Consider the following 27,682-nt stretch of genomic DNA (forward strand, 5'->3'; position numbering starts at 1 on the left):
ATGCAGTTGTGATTGACTTTTCGAAAGCATTTGATTTGGTGCCACATGACATATTAATAGATAAGTTAAGTAGGCTAGGAATAGATAAAAGAGTGGTGCTATGGATCCAAGAATTCTTAAAAGGTAGAACCCAGAGAGTTAGAGTAGGTCATGAAATATCGGAAATTGGAAATATAAGTTCAGGGGTGCCACAGGGCAGCGTTCTGGGTCCATTACTCTTTATAATATACGTAAATGACCTATGCCAGGATATTACATCAAATGTGAGGCTATTTGCAGACGACTGCATTATCTATAGAAAGATAAGAAATAATTCAGATGTAGATGCTATTCAAACAGACTTGAATAACATTTACAACTGGGCGTTAAAGCATAGGATGAAAATAAATGGTTCTAAAAGTAAATCTATAACATTTTGTAAAACCCGAGAGGAATCTAGTCTTAATTACGAATTCAGTGGTGTTGTAATTCCGCAAGAACAATGTTGTAAATACCTAGGAGTGTATTTAAACTCCAAACTTTCTTGGGGAGAGCATGTTGATAATGTTACAGGCAAAGCATGGAGGGCACTTCACTTTATTATGAGAATCTTGAGAAAGGCTAGCCCCAAATCGAGGGAAATAGCATATCTAACATTAGTGCGACCGTTAATGGAATACGGAACTACGTGTTGGGATCCCTATAGAATATATCAGATAAATTCCTTAGAAAGAATCCAGTATAGGGCAGCTAAATTTGTTAAAGGTAAAAGAGAAGATGGGAACGATACGATAAAAGAACTTAAATGGGAAACTTTGGAAAACAGACGTAGGAAAACTAGAATAACATCATTGTATAGAGCACATCTAGGTCAGAAAGCATGGGTAGACATAACGGCTCGGTTAGAAAAGCCAACGTACTATGGTAGGAACGATCATGATTTTAAAATCAAATGTAGGAAACAGAAAACGGATGTAGGTAAATTCTCATTTTTAAATAGAACTATAAATGATTGGAATGACCTACCTGCAGCGGTCTTTGAGGGCTGTCCTTCCTTAAGGAGATTCAAGAATAATTTAAAGAGTTGTGTATAAATTGAAAATTAAAATTAAGGTGACATTCAACATTTAATTTTTTAAGGTGGCATGTATTTATCTAGCCTGACGAGTTTACTTCCTTGGTTTGAATTGTAAATTATTTAAAAATAGCGTGTAAGAGGGCCTTAGACTAGAAATGTTTAGTTTAAATGTAGTTCTGTTTATAAGTATGCATAAGAATGCAATTATTTGACTTATTTGAACTGTTGTATCAGTGAAGCGAGGTGAGTCAGTGAAGTTATGGTTTTACAGTGCAGTGAACAGTTCCGATCAGTGATAATTTATAGCGTCAATGAAATGTGTTCTATAGTGTCAGTGAAATGTGTTACAGAGTGTCAGTGAAATGTGTGCTAAAGTGTCAGTGAAATGCGTCATAGTGCCACTACAGGGAATGAGATGAGAGTAAAGTGAAAGACTATTGAAAATTATGTAGGACCTATACATAATTATGTAGGTTGTGTTGTAAAATTAGGTGTTTTATTTTATGTTTTATTATTATTGTGTTAAATTGTATTGTGTATTCTTATTGTATTGTGTGTAAAATTGTATATGTGTTGTAAATTTTATTATGTATTGTAAATTTTATTGTGTATTGCTTATCATTTTAACTGTGTATTGTTAATATTGTATATACCACTGCCACCGGGTGCTTGCCCACTTGCAGTGTAAATAAATACATACATACTATATTTTATGTAATTTCTAAGGGATTTTCTTTTGTGTTGTTTTGTAATCTAATTTTGTATTTCATGTACATTATTGAAACCTGGTTGAGTGGAAGAGAAGGCCTCATGGCCTTAACTCTGCCAGGCAAAATAAACCTACTACCTACCTACTACATACATACATACATACATACATACATACATACATACATACATACATACATACTGTACATACATACATACATGCATACATACATACATACACACATGCATACATACATACATACATACTCTCCGCGATAATCAATATTGTTGATATAAGACTGTGGCACCGGTACATATCAATTCAATTCGCAGAAGAACGATAAATATAAATCTAACTCGTCTCATAATGTGAAACAGTGAAATGTTTTGGTTCAATATATTGCTAATTTATATTATTAATATTGATAAAAATGATTAATTTAAAAGAATTTAATAATTTCATACTCATTACTGATTTCTCTACTATGTTAATTGATCGATTATTACGGAATATATGTGCAAGTGAAGACTGAATACATCAATGGTCACCAGTTACAAGTAATGGTTTGGGTTTCAAAATGAAGTTTAAGTTTTGTGTTCAGTACATTACGGTATTGTTCCTATTCAGTTCGGCTTTGTTCCGATATATGTCTCCCTAGCAAAGAACAGATATGTTCCTCAATTTTGTAAATTGACTACAAATTCAAGAGGTGAAGAACCCAGTTAAGCTAGGACTTGTAAAAACAAGAAACTTCTACATTACGATTGACGACAATCATCTTCAATGAATGACTGTGAATGCTAGGGCCTCATAACATTTGCAATCGAACACAGAAATCACACTGTGACAAAATCGCTATTATCTATCACAGCGATTTTTCAGGAACTGTCACAGTTTGGAGGTGTAATGGTAAAACGTTGTCTAAACCCACTAATGACCATTAACACTTCTATGTGAAATGCTTTCTTTTTCAGCGTTATATCACAGATTACTGCATTATAATTACAGTTTCAATGGATATACTTACAGTAGAACCTCATTCATTCGATCTAATTGGAGGGATGTCCATTCTTGAATAAAATTAGTAGAAGTCGAAATTAGAAAATAATTATAGGAGCAGTCTATTCAATCTATGACTCATTTAAAGATATTCACTAGAAATATTTTCCATATTGCATATTTTTTAAGGTAGACTACATACCCATTTCCTGCATTCTTTATCTGTTAACCTACTGCGAATGGATTGTTCACAAGCCCTTCTTCCCTGGCTTCATTATATTCTATCACAATTTATCATCATAATATTCAGTACAAACAGGATGATTCACGAGGATTTATCGTCCCTTGCGGAGATTATTTCCGAAGATATTCTGAGGAAAATGTCATAAAAATATTTTTTCCTAATCTCAATATTTTCAGAATTACAGTAATTTTAAGTTGTTAATAAATACCGTTCTTCTTTAGTTACAAGGTTTTAAAAAATATTACAAATAAATAATGAACTATTCAGAAGAGTCATTTGCTTCATTGGTTAGTATTCTGAAGCCAAAAATGTGTTGTTAATTGCTTTGTACAAATTTTGTTTTTCAATTTGTAACTGAAAATTAAATCCTTCTTACGTATTTATCATAAAAATTGTTACAAATAATACGAATTTAGCAACTTGATTACTTACAGTTTAATTGTGCATTCTAATGTACAGTGATAAAGAATTTACAAGAGTGGTGTGATTTGTAACAATTGTTCTGATAAATACGTAGGAAAATGTAATTTTGTAGTTAAAAATCGAAAAAAAAAAATCTATACGATGCAACTATAGAACTCACAATATATTTCTAGCGTCAGAATATTAGCTAATTAAAGAAATTATACTCTTGGATAGTTTATTTATTTTCTGTAATACTATTTGACCCTTAGAACTCAAGAATAACGGCGTTTTAGAAACAACTTCAAATGAGTATAATTCTGAAAATATTGAGATTAGAGCAAATGTTTATACGACATTTTTTCTCAGAATGTCTTCGGAAATAAGCTCCGTAAGGGACGGCAAATCCTCATGAATCAGCCCGTATATTAGAATAATTTTCCCTGTTTTCTGTTACACAGAAAATACGTAAAACTAATATTTGTATAACGGGATAATTTTAAAATAGCAAGCAATGTTTTTCCATTGTTATACATACCTATTATGCAGGTCTACATCCCACCCAACACACACAAATTTCAGTATGTTTCAAATTAAAGCCTTCTGCAATCGGAGCCTTCTTTTTCCACCATTGCCTTCGGTACTCTGGGGGGGGGGGTTACTCGAGTGTCCATCATACAGTACAAGGGTTCGGATCCCTTCTCTTGTGAAGACTGCATCCACTCGATGTGCAGGCTTGTAACTTTTCGCCGCTCCTGTGCTGTTGCAGTTCTCCTGCTTCTCCTTCCCCTTCGTGTGATAATCATTAGATTACGTCCAGTTACGGCTTTCCCCTTCGAAATCATCTAATGTTACTTCAAGAGAGGAGATATTCGGAGTGAGAGGAGTGGCGAAAAGTCTTGGAGATCACACATGCAGTTCTTCTCGGCCCAATTTTATTTCGCTAAGATGTGTTTCTGCGTACAACTTACATGTTTCTCCGCTCATTACCCCATTCACTGGACTTCATTGGACTATATAATATACATATAATGGTATATTTTGTACTAGAACGGAATACAGAATGACAAAGTAATCCTAATCAGTTAAACAATTATTGGGTTTTACATTTAAGTGCATAGTTAATTTAAAAAATTAGGCTGAATTCTACATAGTTCGCTAATGTACATCATTGCCTGTCCTAAAAATAGACACGAATTCACGTCTAAATGGCAACTTTCCGTGCCTCAGTTAATACAGAACAGTTGCTAGTCTTTATAATAATGGAATTAACGATACGAAATATTGATTTAATTTGCAAGTGAACCGACCATTTTGTTGCAAAACTGCCAAGGAATAAATCATTCCTGTGGCGGTGGGCCGGTCGTCATTGTTGTTGTCCAGAATCTGCGACGGTCGGCGGTCGTCGTCGTAGTTGCCCACGACGCCTTTCCTTGCCCTCGGCTGCCAGCTCCGTCGTATATGGAAAGTATCTCAAGGAGGCACGTCGATGTCAATAATTAACTATGTACACTGATTAATTTGGGCGCCAGCCTCCTCGAGATTACTCCGGTAGAGGATGAGGTTCCCAGGTCAGCTGCAAAAACGGTCGGGACATGGGGTTTGGGAGACGTGCTCGTAGATTGAAATGACGTAGGCGCACACCAGAAGTTGTTGGTAAGAACTATGAGAACGTTTATTATTATTATTATTATTAAGTGTTCGTTTCAGATTAGCAGAAATGCGCGTCCAAGTGTATAATATACTGCTCTCACTTCCTACAAGTTGGTAGACTAATTTCTGAGTTCACGTAATTATATATTTTGTACTATAAAACACCAGTAATATAAGGACAGTTGATAACGTGATGAGAGGAAAGAATTCAGACTTATAATAATAATGCAACACACGACTTCTTACTACACCCACTAAAAAAATTCTAAGTCCGTAAATTGTTATACTTCCGAGTTAGGTTTGCCGAGAATATGTGGAGTGCGTCCTCTCCGAACGCTGTCTATCTGCCTTCTGTCTATCTGCCAAATCTACCCTCTACTTTCAACCACCAAACATACAATTTCGCCCTCCTATCTATATATCACGTGTCTCTATTAAGAATCCTGATTGGCCATGATTACACTTACGTCACCTAAGACGCGTTCTTCAAAAATTGTTCGTTAACTAGAACATCCCCTTACTTCCGGCATCCTGACAATTCTCTGACATATACCAGATCACCTCTTTTGGAACCTGGCTTGGCGTCATCTTGCTGACCACCCGCAGGCAAAGTCCATACATTCCCTCATCAGTCAACTCCACGCCTGGACACATGTTTCCTGTCCGCGTAGCTTGGCTTCAGCCTTCCTGCCCACCTGTTACTTCCGCCTCACATTCTTGACCTTCCTTACCCGTCCATGCTTCTTACTATCCATATGACAATATTAACACGAAATACTAATCTAATGACAACCTCCTTATCCTATACGAGGAACCGTCTCATTCCTTATCATTTCTCCAGTGATAAGAGTAAAAATTAGAATCGTACGGATAGCACTTATCTACTGAAATAGTATCCACATTGTGAAAAAAGCATATTTCCCTGAGAAAAGAGTTGATCAGAGACTAATTCCAATTTTTTTTATAGTCTATCCAAGGAAATGTGTGCTAAATCTGAAGAAGTATATTCCTTCCTCTCTAAGGAAGTATACTGCACGAAAATTGCAGGTACGCTGATTTGCCCACTTATGGCAAGCCAGGAAAGAGTATAAGTCTTCTACATCAGTTTTAGATTGACGAAGTATTACACTGACAATAATTGGCATGCCGGTAGTGTTAATTCTTTTCATCCGATTGAAAACTTTGTCAGGCAGTCTATTCCACAGTTCAAACATTAAACCGCTATTAATATCATATTTGAGATAGGGAAAAAACAGAGACATCACAGTGTTGGGCAAACAACGGGGTTTACAAAACATTGGGAAGGTCAACGTACAGCATTCTGTCTGCGACACCATGCATGGCATTTTGCAGATAATGTCTTGGAATATTAGCAATTTCTTGGGAGATGGCATCTTTCAATTGCAGTAGGGTTGTTGCATGTGTCAGGAAAAGTCGATCTTTAAGGTAATACCACAACCAAAAGTCGGTCGGATTGAAATCTGGAGATCGCGGACCCCGTTGTTTGCCCAACATTGTGATGTTTTTATTTTTTCCCTATTTCAAACATTGTAATATTTATAGCGGTTTAATGTTTGAACTGACTATTGAAATACCATATACATAAAGATTATAAGAAATAAAGTACTCTAATGCAATAAAATAAATCTTAATTGACTTACTAAAATTCTATTTCACTAATGTTACCTTCACCAAAATGTTTGAACAGAGCCGCCATTTTCAGTGGACTAACTATGTCGGAAACAAATTACGATCGCACAGAATGTTTTATAGTACCGTAATGAATTTGCAGTTTGACATGTTGGCAAAGAAGAAACAAATGCTAGGGAAGCGATAAAATTAAACGATAAGCAGACATAATTGGTTGAAAGTCGTCCTTTCGTACCGTTTTATTGGTCAAAAGTAGAAAAACGTAGTAAAAGTGTAATAGTCAAAATAGAATAACGCCAACGTTATATAAACTTCTCAATGCAATGCATAGTAAAACACAAGGCATCCAATATGAGTTTCCGTATCAAAGAACTACTTTAATGGAACTCTTAGATTCAATGGGGTTTAAATATAAAATTCATGGATCTCAACCAGCAGTAATTGAATCATTACGAATACGGATGTGGCGTTCCTCGTATTTACGGAATATAGAGTATTATCAACAACTGGGTTATGAAGAAGTATACTTAGACGAAACATGGTATGATACCCATGACGGAGTAATGTGTCGTTGGTCAGAGAGGTTAAGTTATTGTGATGACAATTTTTCTTCAAGTAAAAGACAACAAATGGTAATTTTACATGCGGGGGGGAATAAATGGTTTCATTCCGGGAGCATTATTCGTTACCTACCTAAGTATATGTAATGCAACAGCTGTTGTCATGAGACTATGAATTCTAAAATCTTTGAAGAATGGTTTGAGGAATGTTTGCTAAAACAACTGGAAGAACCGTATGTCACCATTATGGACGATGTCCCATACCATTCATATTGTGAATCCTGTACCTACCACTAGATCCCAACATTTTTCGACTCTCGAACCCCTTCCACAATGATCTGAGTTGGGTGAACCACTGACTTTTAAATATGCATACAGTAGACATGAATAAAATTTATTTCCAAGCAAAAGGTTAATAACCTTAAATTAACTTATCCCTTAACGGTTAAAACCTATAGTAACTCTAGTTAAAAGTTACATAACGTGTGGGCCTAGTTGCAATAATAAACATAATTTTCCTTTGTAATTACTCACCTCTTCTTTGGAATTCAGTGAGAATGTTGTGCCTGCTTTCGATGGCACAGACCTTTGAAGTCAGGAACTGCAGAAGTTAAATAAAGTCTCCAATCACTTTCAGCACAAAGTTTGTTTCTGTATTTATTTTTTAAATTGGCATATGAAGAAAACGACTTTTCGCACAAATATGTGGCTGAAAAGAGTAATAAAGCCGTTATGGATTTATTCGCTAACACTGGGAACTCCTTTAAACTCAACCGAAAACCAATTAATGACAAAAATATATTACTTCTCTGTAACTGAAATTCAGTGGAAATTTCAAGAAGCTGCTCTTTTTCATCTATGCTTAATGTGGATTCTAAAATTGTTGACTCTTAGAAGGGATTGGGAATCCAATTGTTATTATTGGACATAGCAGGGAAATATTCTCTGAAGGTTTTTCCAAGTCCCTTCAAATGTTCTTTAACCATGTTCCACCAGGAAGTCGTGAAGGGTATCAAAACACTCGGCTTGATTGCTATTGAAACACGTTTCCCAAAAATTAAGATTTTTAATGAGTGATTCGATACGGTCTTGCACAATATAAACGTTTATATTTGACCAGTGGTGAGATAAGTTTAAAGTGTTAATTTTTTAGAAAATGTCTGCCAAATAAGCTAAAGTCTGAAGCCAGATTTCATCTTCCATGCACTTTGGTTGGGGAAAGGCATGGCAGGTGAGAAAAACGTAAACTTGTTCTTTAAGCTCGTAGAGGCTGGAAATAGCTCTACAACATGTCTATCATTAACAACATAGTGAACAACATGATAGTGAAATCATAATAATAATAATAATAATAATAATAATAATAATAATAATAATAATAATAATAATAACAATAATAATAATAATAATAATAATAATAATAATAATAATAGCAATGCTGATAGAGGTAATACTGTTAATCATAATGATAAAATAATAATAATAATAACAATAGAAAGACTTGAAACAAAGATCATGGAAGCGCGAAGAGATGTGGGAGAAAGAGTGAGCACAAAAACGGAGAGTGTTTTAGAAAAGAACCAGGGTCCGAATGAACTGTGTGCAGCAGCAGATATTCTTGTGGGGAAATCCGATGCATTTGATCCCAACATTCCAGTTGTTGAACTTTGGCCGAAATTGAAATATAGCCTCGACACGTCTATTGGTGTATATTGCTGAACGTTCTTGTTGTGTTTATAGACTTCTTTGTACCGACAAGCGCCATACTTCTTCTCCAGAAGTATCGGAGAAAGTAATTTATTGCGAAGCCAAATATGGTTTGAACAGATGAAATAATATTTGTGGAGTTGTAATTGCGTTTATTTGTATACATATTATTTCAAGTGACAGAACGACATCTGTAACAAGGATTAATCATTTACATAAACAAAATTTGGATAATCAATTGCAATTTTCTGTAGTTTACAACTCTGTTGTATAGATCTAATTTCTCTTTTTGACCATTGCCATTAAATTTGCTAATTTGTTGACATTGTAGTAAATTTTTAACATCTGTAATGTTATGTCTTTTCATTTAAAGGTCTTTATTACATTAAAACAAAATAGCTCACAAAATGTGTCGTACATTGGCCTATTTTCTATCTACATTATCTCTACATACTCTTTTTGCGGCTGTTTACCATCTTGCTGGGACTGTTTCAGATCTATGGCGTAAGAGAAAGTAGACAGCACGACTGGTTCCCGCAACACGAGAACTTCAAGTCTGACGAGAGAAAAAGGCAAGGCGGTGACTTCAAATATGGAGATCTCTTCGGTTTTGAGTGCTCCTTCAGGACGCTCAATGTTGACTGAATTGAAGTTAAATTTTATAATATTCACGGAGAAGTAATTTGGTCATTTCTTTCAACAAAAGACAACAGAATATCTAATTTTTGTATTATAAAATCTATGTAAAAACAGTAAAACCTTAAAGTAATTTCTTCCTGTCGACCTTGTATTCGTCTGAACAGTCTGGTCATGTATCATACGTGGAATAACACTTATGTCCTGGACCACAAATAAGTGCTTTATTTCTTTTAAGTTGCTCTAAAACATAATACAGTCAAATGTAAAAAGGCGAGGTCAAATGGAAGTGCCTAAAAAAATAGAGAACGATATCAGATCGGGACTCAAACCTAGAATGAACGCAGCCACATCCTTTTACTAGTTTATTAATCGCGAATAAGCAATATCGTCAATTCTATAGTGGAATTAGAAACTAAATCAAATCTAGAAAAAAAAAACCAAAACAAAAAATTTCAAAACATTGTCGATACAGATTGTCTCAAAGGTGACATAAAATTATTTTCTCATATACACTCACAATCAGAGGAATTAACAAGGCTAGACATAACTCTGAAACGACTTACAGATAAAATACACTTGTAGGCAGAAACAGATCATATACATGCCATGAACTTGTGATAGGACATAATCATGATTGAATCCGAAAAATCATTCCGGCATACTATTTCCTGATTGTTGTCCTGTACATAAAATTTACATTAAACTTCTGTAATGGTATATTTGTACGAGTATTTTCTATGCCTATGTCAGTTGAAAAGGGAATAATGCACATGGAAATGTAATATGATCTGCCAAAATGGTAATGGGTCTCATTGTAAAGAGAAATAAGTTAGTAACAGTGAAAACAGTGCTTCCTATTTATATTGAAGTAAATATAATTATATTTTTAGATAAATATATTTAAATAATTTGTTGTCGATGACAGCTATTATACTTAAGAAGCTTCATAGTTATATGGAAGTAGTTCCAAAATTATTTGCCTTTGCCCAACCAGGGTTCTAATACAATTCAATTTTTGTACGCCAATGTTTCGTCGTCGTTTTTTAAGAAACAACCTATGTGAGAGTACAAAAAATAATTTTTCAGGAGGAAGAAAATATTAATTAAAAATCAATGGGCCTTCAAGAAGTAATTCGGAAGGAAACGTTGGTGAATATAATGACATCATAGAGGATGTGTATAGACGTCATTACATTTAATTAACTTTTTACTACTCCCTGAAAAATTATTCTCCCTACTGTCACATAGGGGGAATCATACAATCAACAACAATAGTTAGAACCATCTCTAATATTTAATGACATACGTTTAAATACGCCATTTTTGCATGTTGTAATATTAGAAAGGTAATAATTTTTTTAACAGTCGCATACCAATGGATGGGTACAGTTACTGACCCCAGAGAATATATTAAATGATTTCTCTTTTATTACTCGGAAATTTATGCTATGCTTTTCTGACATTTTTTGTTGTTATGTTGTACACACTTTAGCAGAAAATTAACTTTTGGGGGCAGTCCATTTTTGAGTTATAGCGATTATTGTCGGTACATGCGCATTGGATTTCTTATATCCATTGATGTTTCAGTAATAATTGTAGCCAGGAGGTTGTATTTATTTCTTTGACAGTAAATATGGCTAAGAAGTAGTTTATGACAGAGAAAGACATTGATGAGGCGATATTTGATAGTTCTTGTGGCGAAGCTGAAGATGTTATTCAAAAGCCTAAAGGTCAAGATATTTCAAGAGAAAGAAGTGATTCGGAGGATGAAGAAGGTAGGCCTAATGTTTGCTTCACTCCTTTGTAATAATAACACTATTTTTCTTTTTGTAAATAAACTACTGGTCAGAAAGTAATATGTTTCTGGTTACGTATGTGACGCGTGTAAATACTTATTCTTTTAGAAGTTCAGTCCGTATGAAGGCATCTACGTCCGGAAGCAAAAATCTACCAACTTCCTGGAAATATGACAGCTACATCTGGTAATATATGGAAAAATGAACCAGTACAAATGAGAGAAGGCGTCACTCCGCTAACATCATCAGAAACCAGGGAGGACCTAAGCCGGGAGTGAAGCCTGACACTCCAAGGAAAGCATTCTGTGCGTATTTCGATCATGATGCTCTATATATTACTTTGATCCACACGAACCAGAGATTGGAAATACTCAGGCAATCATGTGCTGATGCATTTATTCGAAATTCGAAAGATTTTGTCCAAGAGGAAATTTTAGGTGCTAGACTTCTTCTAAACTGTGGGGTGAATCGACAAAATGAAGACAGTGTTCGAAATTCGAAAGATTTTGTCCAAGAGGAAATTTTAGGTGTTATTGGACTTCTTCTAAACTGTGGGGTGAATGAACAAAATAAAGATAGTGTTCGTGAGCTATATAGTGAAGAAAATTTTCCACTGTATAGAGCTGCACTTTCAGAACATAGATTTAGGTTGTTACTGAAATGTCTGCGTTTTGATAATTCAGTTATACGTGAAGATCGGAAGAAGAGAGATAAATTTGCTCCTACCAGAGATATTTGGAATATGGTGGTGAGAAAGTTTCCTATGTTTCACAACCCTAACGAGTTTGTCACTGTTGACGAAGAACTAATAACATTTCATGGGCGCTGTCCATTTAGGTCCCAACCAAACCAAGTAAATATGGGCTAGAAGTAAACCTGTTGTGTGATTCCAACACAAACTATTGCCTCGCAGCAGACCCTTATGCTGGATAGTTTGAATTTGAGCACAGAAATCATAACAGTGGTCCTGAAGTAGTGAAAAGGTTGGATCATATGTCTAACTTGGAACAATCAGGACGAAACATCACAATGGACAGGAAATTCATAAGCATGTTCCTTGCAACGGAATCGTTGAAGGAGAAAGTAACTACAGTTGGCATCATGCGAAGTGACGGAAGAGATTTACCGACAGAGCTTCGCCCCGTTTCTTTGAAAAATGCCCAACCTGGAACAGTTAGATTCGCCTTCACTGAAGATACCACCTTGGTCAGCAATGTCCCAAAGAAAGGAAAAGTTGTGTCAGTCCTTTGCACGCAACATTGTGACATGAAGGTGACTGACGATAAGCCAGATATAATCCTATTCTGCTAAAGCAGGTGTGGATGTTCTTGACAAGTGCATAAGAACATACTCTTGTTGTCGAGGAACCCGGCGACGGCCAATGGCGGTTCTATTCAACCTCATTGACATTGCAACATATAATTCATACATAATGTTTCGTGAAACTAATGATCAATGGGCTAAACAGTACAAAAAAAAAAGATTCTGGAAGGAAAAATTTTTGAAAGAACTGAGTCGACAACTTTGCGTCATAAATATAAAGAAGCGTGCTGAAAATTCGGTTTGCCTATACATAAACAGTCTTACTAATAAACCGTGTATAGTTTTTATACGATACTTATACAGAGTTGAGACAGAAAAGTTACTAATAAACCGTGAATAAGCTATGGACGTATAAACAGGCTGTAACTATACAATGGGAATTGCTTTGCAGTAGTTATATACACGAAACCCCTAGTTTAAGCGTTGTATATAGCGAAAAAATGGTCGCCCCTCTAACAGCTGTTCGTATCGACTGTCATTTTATGATGATGGATGCCTTGTAACCACAGAAGAACAAACCAAAGATCATAGAATTATTAGAATAATAATGCTGTAGCTTGTACTTTTTGACCAAAATGTAGTGTGGTAATCGATTAGAGCCAGTTGTACTATCGATATTTAATACGCCACACTAGAGCGCTCTACCGGATGCAATAGAGAACCTCAGATATTCTATTACCTTTCGTAATGAAGTAATGACGAAACTATGACGTAGCTGTGTAACAGTTATACTGTTATACACGACGTATGTAGTGATTATTAGTAAGGAATTTACAGACGACTTATAAACGAGCTACTCATTGTATAAGTATAATACAGTTAAACGTCTGTATATAGAGTTTTTATTAGTAAGACTGTATGTATATACATGCTTTATGTATATTTGTTTATAATTTCTATCAAGAACAAGGTGCAGTGAGCAGGGGAACTGTACGTTCAGAACCACACAGAAAAGTAACTCGTAATGCAGTGACAAATATTCCAAACAAAGGCGATTGTTATTTATGCCCAAGAAGTAAGGACCGCAAATACATGACGACCTGTACTTCATGTAATAAGTACATATGTACTGCTCATATGACGAAAGAAGAGTCCATTCCTACTAGAACTTGTCCACACCAGTAGAGTAACGTTTAGCACGTCTGGCCGCGAAACCAGGTGGCCCGGGTTCGATCCTCGGACGGGGCATGTTACCGGGTTGAGGTTTGTTCGGGGGTTTTCCCTCAACCCAAAATGACCAAATGCTGGATAACTTTCGGTGATGGACCCCGGAAAAATTTCACCGGTATTATCACCTTCATCTCATACAGACGCTAAATAACCTAACATGTTGATGAAGCGTCGTAAAATAACCTACTAAAATAAAATTAAATATTAGAACCTGTTCGCAGTGTGATTCTGAATTATTGTTTTTGTTTGCATAATTCTTGAATACAGGAAGTAATACTGTATCCGAATACCTGTTTCTCTCAGAATGTTTTTTTTTTTTTTTTTTTTGGTATCTGTTCAAATATTTTGTAAAGTAAAATACATTCAATAAAGTTGATATAAAGTTCCTTAAGCTATAAAGATTACAAAAATATATAGTTTATATAATGTAATTGTAGAAACAATATAAAATACGTGGGGTCAGTCACTGACCCCACCATTGGTATTATAGTATAGAATTCTTTAGTTGGCAGAGAAATTTAGACAGAGAAAGATATATTTCTTACCTCTCACTCACTCAGTGGCTGACCGGACATCTGCGGGGGGGGGATGGTGGCAAGAGACAGACACTCTCCATAAAACTATTTGTATGTGCAGTGGCGGATTCTTCTACTTCTACTTCCATGTTGTCGTCACCGTCATCGTCATCACTATCAGAGTCCAAACTTATTACGAAACGATCCACCGCTTTGTCAATCATTCCATCCCTTTCCCAATAAAAAATCCTCTGCCTTTTTAACATGTTCACACGCATTTTTCCAATTCTCTGGCGTGAACTTGGACAACGCTTCTTCAAATAATTTTATGACTTCACTGGATTTGAAAGATACATTATGTTTAGCGACATCATTTGTCACTTGTGCCCAGATGAACTCAATGGCACTAAAATTACAGTGGTATGGTGGCAGTCGCACTACGGTATGCCGGAGTGGTTCACTTTGAGTTAAGGTATCCAGTTCGTACCTTACCATTTTCTCCTTTTTAAAATTTTATTATGTCGTACAGTACGATTTTTGTCGCCTTTGGGTCGTACTCTATGTTGTTCTGACGCAACCAAGACTGCATGTCTGATTTAGAAGATGCAAAAGTGGGAGCTGTACAGAATGTAAGAGGCGTTGTCCATTACAATGATGCTGTTTTGTGGAATGTTCTGAAGGAGTTTCTTTTCGAACCAATATTTGAAATTAACGGCGTTCATTTCTTGACTTAATGCACAATAATAAATCGTCCCCCTTTTCCTAAGGGCACGTTCAAAGGAATGTCACCATCGTCACAAATCCAAATTTTGCTTTTCGTGTGATTAATGTTTATTCATGTTTGGTCTAGGTAAACGATAGGGCGGCCGGTTATTCGTAAGTCGCGCATCCTCCTTAAGAAATGGAATCGCTTAGCAATTATGTCGGGTTTCTCTGTCAGAAGCTTCCGTCCGAAGTTATTCTTAGCGTAACGGAAATTAAGTTTTTTTAGTCTTTACCGCACCGACCATTTGCTGCCATAAAATAACCCAGACTTATCGAGAGCATCACGAATATCTTCCACACTCGGACTAAAATCAGTCTTGTACAGGGAGTAAATCTGTCTCTTGATGGCGGCCGCAGTGAATGAGTCTATATTGGTTTTCGTGGGAGTTCTTTTCGGCCGCTTTTTGCCCGGACTTGACACTTTTTTTCCTGATTCATCTGCTTCTCTCTTTTCATTTAGGGTACGGTAAACAGTGCGTTCAGATACTCCACACGCAGCAGGAGTTCACTTTGCTACTTCGACTATGTTTATTGTAGGGTTTCCAACTTTCAAAGCATCGTACTCCTCCACAAAAAACTGAAGTACATTGCACACTATTTCCCTGACGTCAGACTGTAGTGGCTTTCCTCTTGTTCCTACACCAAGAATCACAAACAGTAGGACAAGTAGGCCTAATATAAAGCACGATACTTCTAACATTTTAATTATAAAATTATTATAAGGGCCTTCTCAAACTACACTGAAAAATGTTGTTAACACATAATTGTAATAACATCCATCACTGACAACCTTTCCAGATGTCCTGGTGAGGGAGGGGGAGGAAAGAAAGAGGAAATGCTGTTCTGCAAGTGTCTGTGTCAAAGGATTAGTTCAACTCACCCTCCCTGACCCTTCCCAAGACATCAGGTAGCTCTGCCAACATAGACCTTCCCAAGTATAGTTGGTGTAATAATGGGCATTGGTATGCGACTGTTAATTCACATGTAAAATGCAAAATTTTTAAAGCATAACTTATTATCGTTATAAATATATGTATTATTATAATTCCCTTACCGTTACTAACTTACTGTTAGTTACTGAACAGTTTAACAAATGTTATTCTCTGAGGTCCATTATATTTATAAAGTATACATTACATTTTCATCTACAGTATATCATGTAACAGGTCTATCTTATTGAAACAATATTGATGAAATAAGTGTTCTATTCTGTTCTATTCTATATTATATTCTAATGCAATTCCCTGATATTTTATGGTACATAAACTTTCATGCCAAGCAGATAAATTTAATTGCTGAAGTGCTTCTTCCTGACATTTGAAGTCGGTTGAACGGTGGACCGTAGTGATAAGTTACGAAACACATTTTGATTGAATAAACCTTCAGCATAGAGGTTTTTACGTAAATATCTTTAGGCATCTGCTCAACAAGTGCTACAATACGTTTCAAATTGTTTCATTATACAAAATTTCATCAATGAAAATGAAATGAAAGGAATGAAATTATATGTATATGGATATGAAGGAAAATAGACAGAAAGAATAAGAAGTAAACCTGTGCTAGAAAGCGAGGGTGAAGAAAGAAATATAAATATGAAAATATAAGGAAGAGAAAAATAATTTGACTCTGTCTCTGCTCTACGTAAGGATGCACTGGAACAAGTGGTGAACGGGAGAAACGTTCAGAGCAGAAGAACATTATCAGATGATATACAACATTAAGATGTATGGATCTTAAGCGAAGACGAAGAGTAAGGTAGGAATCAGGAAAGATTGGAAAATTCTGAATTCCCTTTGAAAGGCTTGCTCTTACACAGAAAACAGTGAATGAATGAATGAATGAATGAATGAATGAATGAATGAATGAATGAATGAATGAATTAAATTTATAACACAGGAGATTTTTTTTAACATGTTTAAAGATCCAACCTTACAGTACACTGTTCCCTTGAATGCAACCTAAATTCGTTTTATTTAAGAAAATGGTTTCCGCATTCCTTAGGTTTGTAAAAAAATTACCAGACTCTAGTTTTGAACGCAGGAATAATAGAGTAATTACCAATAAACCCTATTACCCACGTTTTAGGCGGTTATTTACTTGAAAATTAAATTCTCTATGTAGCAGAGTAAGCTGCATGTGACAAGTTGTTGTGGAAAAACAATTGGTAAGGTCCCTGAGCCAAATAACGCCATGTATACCTTTAACGCCACCCTATTAAAATTTGTTAACGACACAAGTTTTCGGTAGTGCACTACTGTAGCTTGCATTTGCTTGCAATCTAGTGATGAAATGAGTTACTAGCTGTCCACTTACATTTACGAGTGACATTATATTCCATCATTTTCCTGTTGTGTGTTGATAGTGAATGGCTGTTCTTATATCAAGGTAAGAGGCAATATTTTATTTTGCGTGTTGAGTAATAATAACTATATTAAACTATATATTTTCGTGATCGTTAAGCACTCTTCTATGTATAGAAAGTATTTGCTGTTTATAAAATTTGAAAATGTTAGAGTAACAGGCATGTCATGTTATCAAGTACTCAGTAGCGCTTTAACGCCATGTGGCGTTAAAGGTCTACAGAAAAAAAATTTAGGTTATGTTAGTACTAAGACTGACAGCATAGCATCAGTGTGAAAACATCAGGAAAATCACTAAGCTTTCAACTTACAAATGTTCAGAATGTTCAGTGATGATATTGGTTCAATTGCTTGTCGAACTCTTATTTTTTTTTATTTTACATAACTTAATTTTTTTGTTCTACTTATTGGAAAACATTCATATTAAACTAAAGTAAATTCTTTTGTGTTTAATAACTTTCTACTGTGTCACATTGTCTCTTTTTTTTCAGTAAGGTGTCACTGGAAAACATATTTTCCTAATCCATCTGGTGTTTCAGTTTCAGATCAAGAATCTTTCATTAGTATTGAGTATTTTATATCTTTTATTAACAGAAACTCAAATTTAGTCGCTTAGTTCAATTTGTGTTGCTTAGGAAAAATAATTCATTAACAATATAAGTGTATAGGTTATTAGAAAATAGGTGGCGTTAATTGGACAACCTGTTCCTAATAACGCCAGTTTACAAATTTTTCCTATTTGAGTTCTAATTCTTGTTCGGTATATAATATATCCATTTTCATTGTGCTATTTTGTAAAGATAAGATTACAGTTTCTATTTCATAATTTTCCTGTTTGTACATAACTTATTTCCAGAGCAAAAGTGACTGAAGTGTTAAGGTGGCGTTATTTGGTACGTGTACCTTATTCATTTCTGCTAAAGACTAAATTTCATATTACCCAAGTAACATTTAGGAATCTAGACGTGTAAGGGCAATGCAGTTATCAGAATGGTTAAAAATACAAATTTGGTGGGGCAACATTATTAACGTTGTCTATGTTTCACAGAGGTTCATAAATTTTTATAAAGTACTCATATTATTTTAGCCTAAAATCAATAACTTCCTATTCGACAGATTTTGTAATAGTAATTTCTGTAACTAGTGTATAATCTTGGTCACTGTGACACGAGTGAATGTTTAGCACTAGGGTTAAAGCGAGAGCGTTAATTTTCACGAGTGATCATAATGAAGACCATTTAGCCTACATGTTACAACCAACGTTTCATGCTATTCTGGCATAAAAATATGTAAAAACAAACCTATTACCTATTTACAAAATGTAATCTTGTGTCATAATAGAAACATGAGTACTGAATATACCGTAGGCTAATAAATTGCATTGTTGCAAAATAACCGTTTGTAACGCAATGTTATTTTGTTGTTGTTTCGAAGTTTTTTCTTACAGGTACGTTGTATAAAATTGAGTTGTGAAAGCTGTGATGACGTCATGGAATACCAGTTAGTAGGTAACCTATTCTGGCATCAGTACCACAATTACAACAATATTTTACACGATGTGTAGCGTCATAACAAGCATGCTTTAATGCTCAGATTGCATGGAATTTGTTTAGTAATAAAATTATATGTCGCATACTGTGTTATTTTTATGTGTAAATTCTTCTTACGTTTGAGCAAGAGAAACTATCCCTTGTGAGAGGGTTTATATAGACATAATAAACAATTTCACGTCTATTTAAGAGAATAAATTTCTTCTCTAACACTAAATTCAATACAAACAATGTAAGGCTCGAACACAAAATTACTTATAAACTCTAGACTAATGCTACATTGAACCAGGCCACATTTTTTAGCCAGAAATATTGCTTAGAATTGTTCCATTTTTGTTTTCTTTTCAAGAAAATCTCAAGGTTATATAGCTTAAAACATAGTTGAAACATTAAATTGTGTAATCACACTTTCTTTTGAAGTCAAGAGTTTGTGGTCTTCAAGATAACATTTTAACAGTCCCCTTCTTTAGTGCGATACCACACATGGAGCAACTGTTGGCTTGAAATTAACGCGTTCTCTCCTCAAATAATCCAAAGCGTTTTAATAAATGAATACATAAGGCTCATAGGGGGTCTTTCCCGCAAAACATAGCACCCACATTAAATATATATATATATATATATATATATATATATATATATATATATACAGGGTGTTTCAAAAATACGAGGCATAATTTCAGGTATGTATTTCCCACATGTAGACAATCAAAATAGTTCATTACAACATATGTCCGGAAATGCTTTATTTCCGAGTTATGACCTTCACAACATTGAAATTCACCGGAACGTTTTTCTTTCCGCAGGTCGTTGCCGTCAAAGGAGACATTAAGAGGGCACTCTGACAGTTCATTCCGAGGCGAAGGTTACATTCAGTGTTGTGTAGGCGTTAGACTGTGCGACATGTATTCAAATCAAGAGCTGGCAGAGATACACTTCATGTACGGTAAGGCGGACGGCAATGCTGCGCTGGCTCGTCGTTTGTACCAGGAGAGGTACCCACGGCGACAATGTCCAGATCGGAAGACATTTGTACGTCTCCATTACCGTCTGTGCGAGTATGGAAAATTTAACTCTCCTGGTTTGGGAAGGGGACGACCAAGATCTACAACTCCACAAGTACAGGAGGAGATTCTGGAGGCTGTGAACATGACTGCTTCTATCAGCACACGAAGGGTAGCGTTGCAAGTCAATGTTCCTCATACGACTGTCTGGAGACTGTTGAAAGAGTATCAATTGTATCCTTATCATTTGCAACGTGTACAGGCCCTGTCACCAGCAGATTACCCTGCACGAGTTAGGTTCTGTCAGTGGTTCTTGCAGCAGTGTGGTGTAAATCCGAACTTTCCTGCCTTAGTATTATTTACAGATGAAGCACAGTTCACACGAGATGGCATAACAAATTTCCACAATCAGCATGTATAGGCGTATGAAAACCCAATGCAACTGTTCCATCTCATCACCAGGTGCGGAGGAGGGGAGTGTGTCTACGATTTTCTACCTAAAATTGCTCACTGTATGTAAAAGAACAATTTAAAGCTAGTACGTTATTCGTTATGATTTTATATAGACGGAACTATTTCTAAATAACAATTGGTATCTTAAAATAACTTAATTTGTACGCATATAAGCTTAATCGGAAGTGAAGCCTAGTCTTATGCTACTTTATAAAAATTAGAAAAGGGTTATAGGCACGTGTTTGTGTTAAATCAGTACACACTACTGCATTTAAAATATTTTATTACAAAACGTATCATGCCCTGGTTTAACAACAGTATCATTAATGTTGACTTCAGATACAAATAATGTAACAAAATTGGTACATCAAATATACCTATGAGGAAATGTGTCATTTGTTATGTTCGTGTGACTCTTATCAGCGAATCACAACGCATAAGAAGCTTACTGTAACTTACCTCTATTCTACGCTTATTATCAACTGAGTTATTCCATGAACTTCTTCACTGTAAAATCCATGGTATATTTATGAGACTCGTTTTTTAATTAATTGACTTGTGATTAATTTTATCTGAAAATGCACAGGTTAAATATCTATTTAAATTCTGTTTTACAACAATATTTGTAAGAAAATATCCAATAGATGAATTCTATGGAAAATTCGGTTAAAATTATTTGTATTTTAATTAATTTTTAATTATCACATATTTTCCAAATTCAAGGGAATTCATTTTTATAATTAGGCAATGCGGGTTATTTTTATACCTTGTATGGCATTTCAGACAACATTATAAGTTCGTGATTATAATAAATTATTCAGTTTATCGTGGCCATTCCGGTAAAATATGGATGAGGTGTTATGTTTTCATGCATTTGTCTCGCACTGAACATTTTATATTTAAATGTATTTTGAAGACTATCTCCAGACTCATATTTGTGTAAGAGTTTGAAAGGAATTGTGTCTCTGAAGTTTCATGCACTGACTCTTCTTCAAAAAACACGAATCCTGAGGATACTTAAAACACACGGTCATATTTCTCCGTTATCACATTTGGACATCAAGTATTCAGAACTGAGATACAAGCTTCTTAAGATAGCGCGTCAATTCCCTGCGGTAGATTTGCTTCATCTTGTCGACTTGATGATTTTCTTTCGTACTCTCGCCCCATGACATTTTGATCATATCTGCACATTTCTCTGCTATCATTATGACCCCAGCGTTCAGATTACCACTTACCACTTTAGGCATTATGGAAGCGTCTGCTACCCTCAATCTCTTCACCCCATAGACTCTCAACTCCGGGTCGACAACCGCGTAGGTATCATCCTCCGGTCCCATTTTACAGGTTCCTGCAGGATGGTAGAGAGTCTGTGTGTGATTTTTAGCCAGGCACACCCAGTAATCCTCTGAACCAAAGTCCAGAAATTCGCATCCTTCTATAGGAGTTGTGTCCACATAATACCCGGCTTTTCTCAAAGCGTCTGTTTTCGAAAGTCTCATTGCAGAATTTAGTGCGTCAATAATAATTTCATGGTCTCTGGGATCAGTGAAAAAATGAGGATAGATATGAGGAGGATCGAAAGGATCTTTTGAGTTGATTATGATCCGACCTCTACTAAATGGTCGCACAAGAGCTGCCATATACTGTATCGTGTTGTAGTAACAAAGTGGTCTCGTGATGTTGATTGTGCACATGCTTGGATCATACGAATGTATGCTGGAGTATGTGAAGTACTGGATATCAGGGTAGTCATCGTCGTCGGTAATATGTCTCGACTTCAAATAGCCTTCTAGTTGGTTGACTCCCGTTCCTGATAATGGACCGCTTCTCCTAATTTGAGAATACTGGTGAATGTCGTTGATGATATCCTTCTCAGAAGGCACTACACTTGCACTTTCACTCAATTTAAATGTAAATCCTCTGGCACTTACATGGTCTTGAAGATTTTCACCAACTGCCAAATCTTCTATCACTTTAATCCCTACATTTTTGAGGACATTGTGTGGACCTATTCCCGACAGCATCAGTAATTGTGGTGAATTGATTGCTCCACCACAGACAATAACTTCCTTGTTGGCGAGAACAGTGCCTCCTATATTTCTATCAAGTTCGTGGACGTACTCAACTCCGTAAGTCTTCCTGTTAACTGGATGTATAAGAATTTTCGTAACTCTAGCATTCGTAACAATTTTTAGATTGGGTCTTATGTGCCGAATCGGTGCCAGAAAAGCTCTGTTGGTGCTTCTTCTTTCCCCATTGTGTTGAGTCGCCTGGATCACCATGATTCCTGTCACACGTTCTGCATTGAAGTCCACTTGCTCATATCCCATTTCCTCGTATCCTTCGATAAGGGTCCTAACGTTCCTGTCCTGGTAGGGGAATCTTCCTACGCTGAGATATCCTCCCACACTGTGGTGAACCTTGTCACTGGCAATGTCAGGATCCATGTTGTTCTCAGATTTCTTGAAGTAAGGCAGCACATCATGGTAACTCCACCCTGTGTTACCTGATTGTGAAAAAGAAACATATTGCGATTAATTTAACATTGTTTTAAAACACTACATATTGATGAAAATTTATCTACTGTATACATAACATTTCGTGGTAACTCCACCAAGTTTACCTAATTCCTAAAAATGAACGTACTGCGATTAAGTTACCATTGTACTGAGATAGTGACATTAAACTGTTGAAATGGAATGATACTGGAATGTCTTAAAATATTGTATATTGATGCAAATTTATCTACACACAACGAGGGATATTTTAATGTAAATATAAACGTTTAAATAGAAATGAAAAGCAAGGGAAAAAGATCTATTTAGAAAAGAGAAATTAAAAGAAAAATGAATGTTATAATGGACAGAACGAAGGGAAATAATATATAGTACTTCTGATGACGTTGGCATTCCTGGGAATTGTAGAATACAATGTTTATGAAATTTAAATATATGATCTAAAGTTACGTAACTTAAAATAATTTTATATCTTGAATTATGAAACGTCTTAAAAATTAATTGTATATACATTAGAACGGATGCTAGACACTCGTTATAAATTTCATTTTTCGACTACAGAAACAGAGGCAAGACAAATAGTAATTCAAGTATATAATCATGTTTCGAATTTTGTTAAATCGGGCACTTTAGGCCAATACCTACAGTGGGCCTACTTGTATTTGCAATCAAGGTACTTATGTTCGATTCCGATAAAGAGTAATGAATTTTTAGGCAGATAAAGTGCTATGTACTGCCTCCATAAAGGAATAGGGCTAGCTATTCGGTGCATGTAAAGAATTTTTTTGGTAAAATCGAATACAAATAATACAAGACGCCAAAATGGCAATAGTCAATAGCTCTCTATTCATTAGGTGGGATTCACAGACATACATGCAACTTTCCGTTTCTCGTCGTGACAGAAACCTGTGTATACATATTCTTTACCCCTGCAATGGGTGATCCAGATTCGAGTTCCAGGCAGTCTGGAATTTTTTTATCAATACTTGTGACGGGAAAAGTTGTAGTTGGGATTTTTCTCAGGGTTCTCCCTTTTCCCCACATTAGGCATCTACATCATTCCGTCAACATCCCTCGTTCCGTCATCCTTCCACGGCATTCTCGCCTAAGGACGAGTGGGCTTGGGTACAGAGTGAACCTTAGTGTAGTCAGCCGATGTGGGTTGGGAATGCGCCTAGCTTATCCCCTCTCGAATTCAATTCCATTCAGCACGTCTTGCTTACCAGTACTGGCCCAGTAGTCGTAGTCGCGCCTGTTGCCTCTGTTGTAGATCATGCTGTTGAGGACTGTCGTCCCTCCCAGCGCTTTCCCTCTAGGCCAGTCACAAGGATCTCCTCCGCACACGCCTTCCTGTGGCTGGGTTCGGTGACCCCAGTCCACACGACTGTCGTACCCAAAATCTCGGAACGAAGGAACGCTGAGAATGGCCGGCTCTTCCCCGCCAGCCTCCAGTAGCAGGACACTCCAGTGTTCTATCTCTGACAGTCTGCAAATGCAGGCATAGTCGTGAATGAATGAGGAAACTTGGAAAAGAGACATTTAAAAGAATGCAAAAACGCGACCTAACAACGGAAGTTGGGGCTAAGAGGAAGTACCTAAGTAAGTTCCAAGCCTGTTGGACACTCTAATTTCACCGTTCCATAAGAAGGAGCATTTGAAGGGGAAAGCAGTAAGTGGCCGTATCGTAATGACTACTGTCATCCTCTGAGGAGTTTATTGCTGAGAGGAATGCGGTTCCTACTAGTCTAGCGCGGTACTGGAGTGGGAGGGGACAGTGACAGCGGCAGTCTGGAAGGAAGTAAAATCATACTGAAAACATTCGCCCAATTTACGAGAGCATTATGCCTATTAGTTTTCTAACGTATTTTTGGCGAGATAGATATACAACCATTCGTACTTACGTGTTCAGAGAAGGAAAGTGCTGTAGAAAATTGTATTTATTTATTTATTTATTTATTATTTATTTTGGTGAAGTTAAGGCCATCACACCATCAGAAATACAAATACAATAAATAAATAAAAAGAAAAATCATAATACAACTACAATAATATAAATGAAAAGAAGAATCATACTATAACATTTAGTGATTAGTAGAATTGAATTAAATTTGTAAAGTAATCAATTTAAATATACTGTACTGCTGAACTCACTTGAGAAGTATAACTACTTCATTTTATATTTTAAGATATCACCAACAAACGATTTCCGCATGACATTATAGGAATCTGTTTTTCACGATACCAATCATAAATATTCTAAAATTGCAATAGAATAAACCCGAAAATATTCCACAGCATGTTTCCTTAAAAATGACTTGTAACGGTGAAATATTTGATATGAGTAATTCATATAATATTAACATCAGGGAGAAGACTGAAGACTGCATATATTTGGACGATTAATACTTCCCACTCCTCTCGCCTTGGCTGTAGCAACAAAAGAATCTACCTGCAACCGCCCGCACCGATGGCAAGAATACCTCAGGTCCCAGCGAAGGAAGACAGTACCGTATGAGGGGCAGAAACGTGACAGAACAGCAACAGGGCAAGATCACGGAAGGTATTATAAAAACCTGAAGAGAGAATGGGGAAAAAGGGCGCCGCAGTCCTCGCAAGAGAAGGAATCCGAGCCCTTTCGCTGTACGAGTGAAACCCGAGTAAACTCGTCCCAGAGTAGCAAAGACAATAGTCTATGCGAAAACCAAGACTCCGATTTCAGAATGCTTCAATGTGGAAAGTACCAAACTTTGTGTGAGGGGAGATGTAGGTCCATGGCCCATTTCTTTTAGGAGTCGTTTGTTAGGTTACATTAGGTTTAAGTGCAAGATCCTGCGCCAAGATACCTTCAACAGTTGATTACTAAGGAATGAATAGTGTAATGGTACTACAACATATAGGCCTATGTAAAATAAATTAGAAAATGAAGGTATTTATTGTATTTTATTTCTATTTACGTACTCTTAAATATGTGTATAGAAATATACGTGTATGTATGTATGTATGTATGTATGTATGTATGTATGTATGTATGTATGTATGTATGTATGTATGTATGTATGTATGTATGTATGTATGTATGTATGTATGTATGTATGTATGTATGTATATTTGTATGTATGTATGTATGTATGAATGTATGTATGTCATTATTCACATACAAAGGATTTACGGGAAAAACGATCATGGCCCATAAAAAATCGAAATTGAGTTAATAATGCTATCTTATAGTGGAAAGGAAGTACTATCATGTGGTCTAGCTAGTAATAAGAAATCATCGTTCTTGACATTCTACTACGTCAATTTCTATTAAATACACATATAACTAACTATTAAGTGCTTCAATTTTAAAATTCGCTTTTCTCGAAACTTTCTAAAATGGACCTTGATCGTTATTCCCGTGTACCCTTCATATGGGTGAAAGTATCAGGGGTGTGATTTCAGTTTTTTCTTGGGGAAGACATGATTTTATAGGGAAGGCCTTAAGGAGTATATCGTCTGGTATACTCCCTCGCTGTCTTCTGATGTGAACTATTTTCTATTCCGTAAACTGTGATAAACTCGACCGTAAAAAAATTGTTACATTAAGTTCGACATAGGAACGAGACGAATGCATGAAGATACTTAGTAATGTATGAATGGATAATTTTATGGAGAGAATAGATGCATTAATTGATAAATGAAGAGATGAATGGATGAATAAACAGAAGTTGAAAGAGCGAACAGTTAGGTACATACGAATAGAATCTCGGGTGTTTGAGTCGTCACTCGGACGGGCGGATAGATCATAGATGATTGGATAGATTTATTGATAACTGGACATATAAATAGGACTGACAGACAGGCGGACAGAGAGACAGACCGGTAGTTGCACGGATGGATATGTGAAGGGATGAACCAAAGACGTTATATAGTACATGGACAAAACGATTGCCGAATGGATAAAGTTGCACTGTCGTGAATAATGTGCCTCATAATCTTATTTACTGCATGCTGTATCTTCATTTATGTTTTTACTTCTGATAATTTGAGGTAAAACGATTATGTCAAACTGGCTCACCTGTTGGCCAGAACACAGCCCGCAGATCCGCCACCAACGATGATAAAATCAAACTGATCTCCATCTTTCAGTTGCGCAGGCGATGAGATGTCGTGATGACTTTGTTTGCTGACGTACCAATTGATCAGGGTCATGAGTCTGTAGAGGGAGCACACCGACAGGCAGGTCTCCATCTTCGAGCTCCAGATCTATTGATCAAGAGTTATCATACTTAGCATAGTAAATTTACTGGACCAGTGGCCCAGAAACACTTGCAGCATAGGCGGAGAGACAACCATTTCCTTGGGGGGGGGGGCAAAGAAAAACCACAGACTCCCCATATAACGGGGTTATGGGAGACATCATTTACCTTCTCCCCCGTTATAGCTTGACTGTGGTACAGTATATCGGAATATGATCATATAATAAAGGTATTTTCGGGGCGTATGTTTCTTACAGTGTTACATCCATATCCGAGTTGTATAGGGCTTGAACTGTAGGTCTACTACAAATTATAATAGGGCATAACATGAAACAATCTCCCTCTTTTTCCTTCTCGTACAGAAACACA

The 27,682-nt window shown here is 36.1% G+C and overlaps 1 protein-coding gene across 1 annotated transcript; it reads right to left on the reverse strand.

Moving 5' to 3' along the window:
- Nucleotides 1-20,822: 20,822 nt before the first annotated feature.
- LOC138711824 (glucose dehydrogenase [FAD, quinone]-like) lies at nt 20,823-27,299 on the reverse strand. Its single transcript, XM_069843083.1, has 3 exons — nt 27,133-27,299; nt 24,299-24,561; nt 20,823-23,065 (listed from the first exon to the last, which is right to left on the reverse strand). Exons 1-3 carry the CDS (start codon nt 27,264-27,266, stop codon nt 21,624-21,626), a joined length of 1,839 nt encoding a protein of 612 aa, XP_069699184.1. The 5' UTR covers nt 27,267-27,299; the 3' UTR covers nt 20,823-21,623.
- Between the last annotated feature and the right edge of the window lie 383 nt (nt 27,300-27,682).

Source organism: Periplaneta americana, chromosome 13 (assembly GCF_040183065.1).
Source record: "Periplaneta americana isolate PAMFEO1 chromosome 13, P.americana_PAMFEO1_priV1, whole genome shotgun sequence".
Lineage (NCBI taxonomy): Eukaryota > Metazoa > Arthropoda > Insecta > Blattodea > Blattidae > Periplaneta > Periplaneta americana.

What these genes read in the sequence shown, in the direction of transcription:
- LOC138711824 (XM_069843083.1), bottom strand. Translation starts at nt 27,266, where the DNA reads ATGACCCTGATCAATTGGTACGTCAGCAAACAAAGTCATCACGACATC. An exon ending in GGCTGTGTTCTGGCCAACAG is followed by an intron (nt 24,562 to 27,132) that starts GTGAGCCAGTTT and finishes CTGCATTTGCAG; the next exon opens with ACTGTCAGAGATAGAACACT. An exon ending in CGACTACTGGGCCAGTACTG is followed by an intron (nt 23,066 to 24,298) that starts GTAAGCAAGACG and finishes TTTCACAATCAG; the next exon opens with GTAACACAGGGTGGAGTTAC.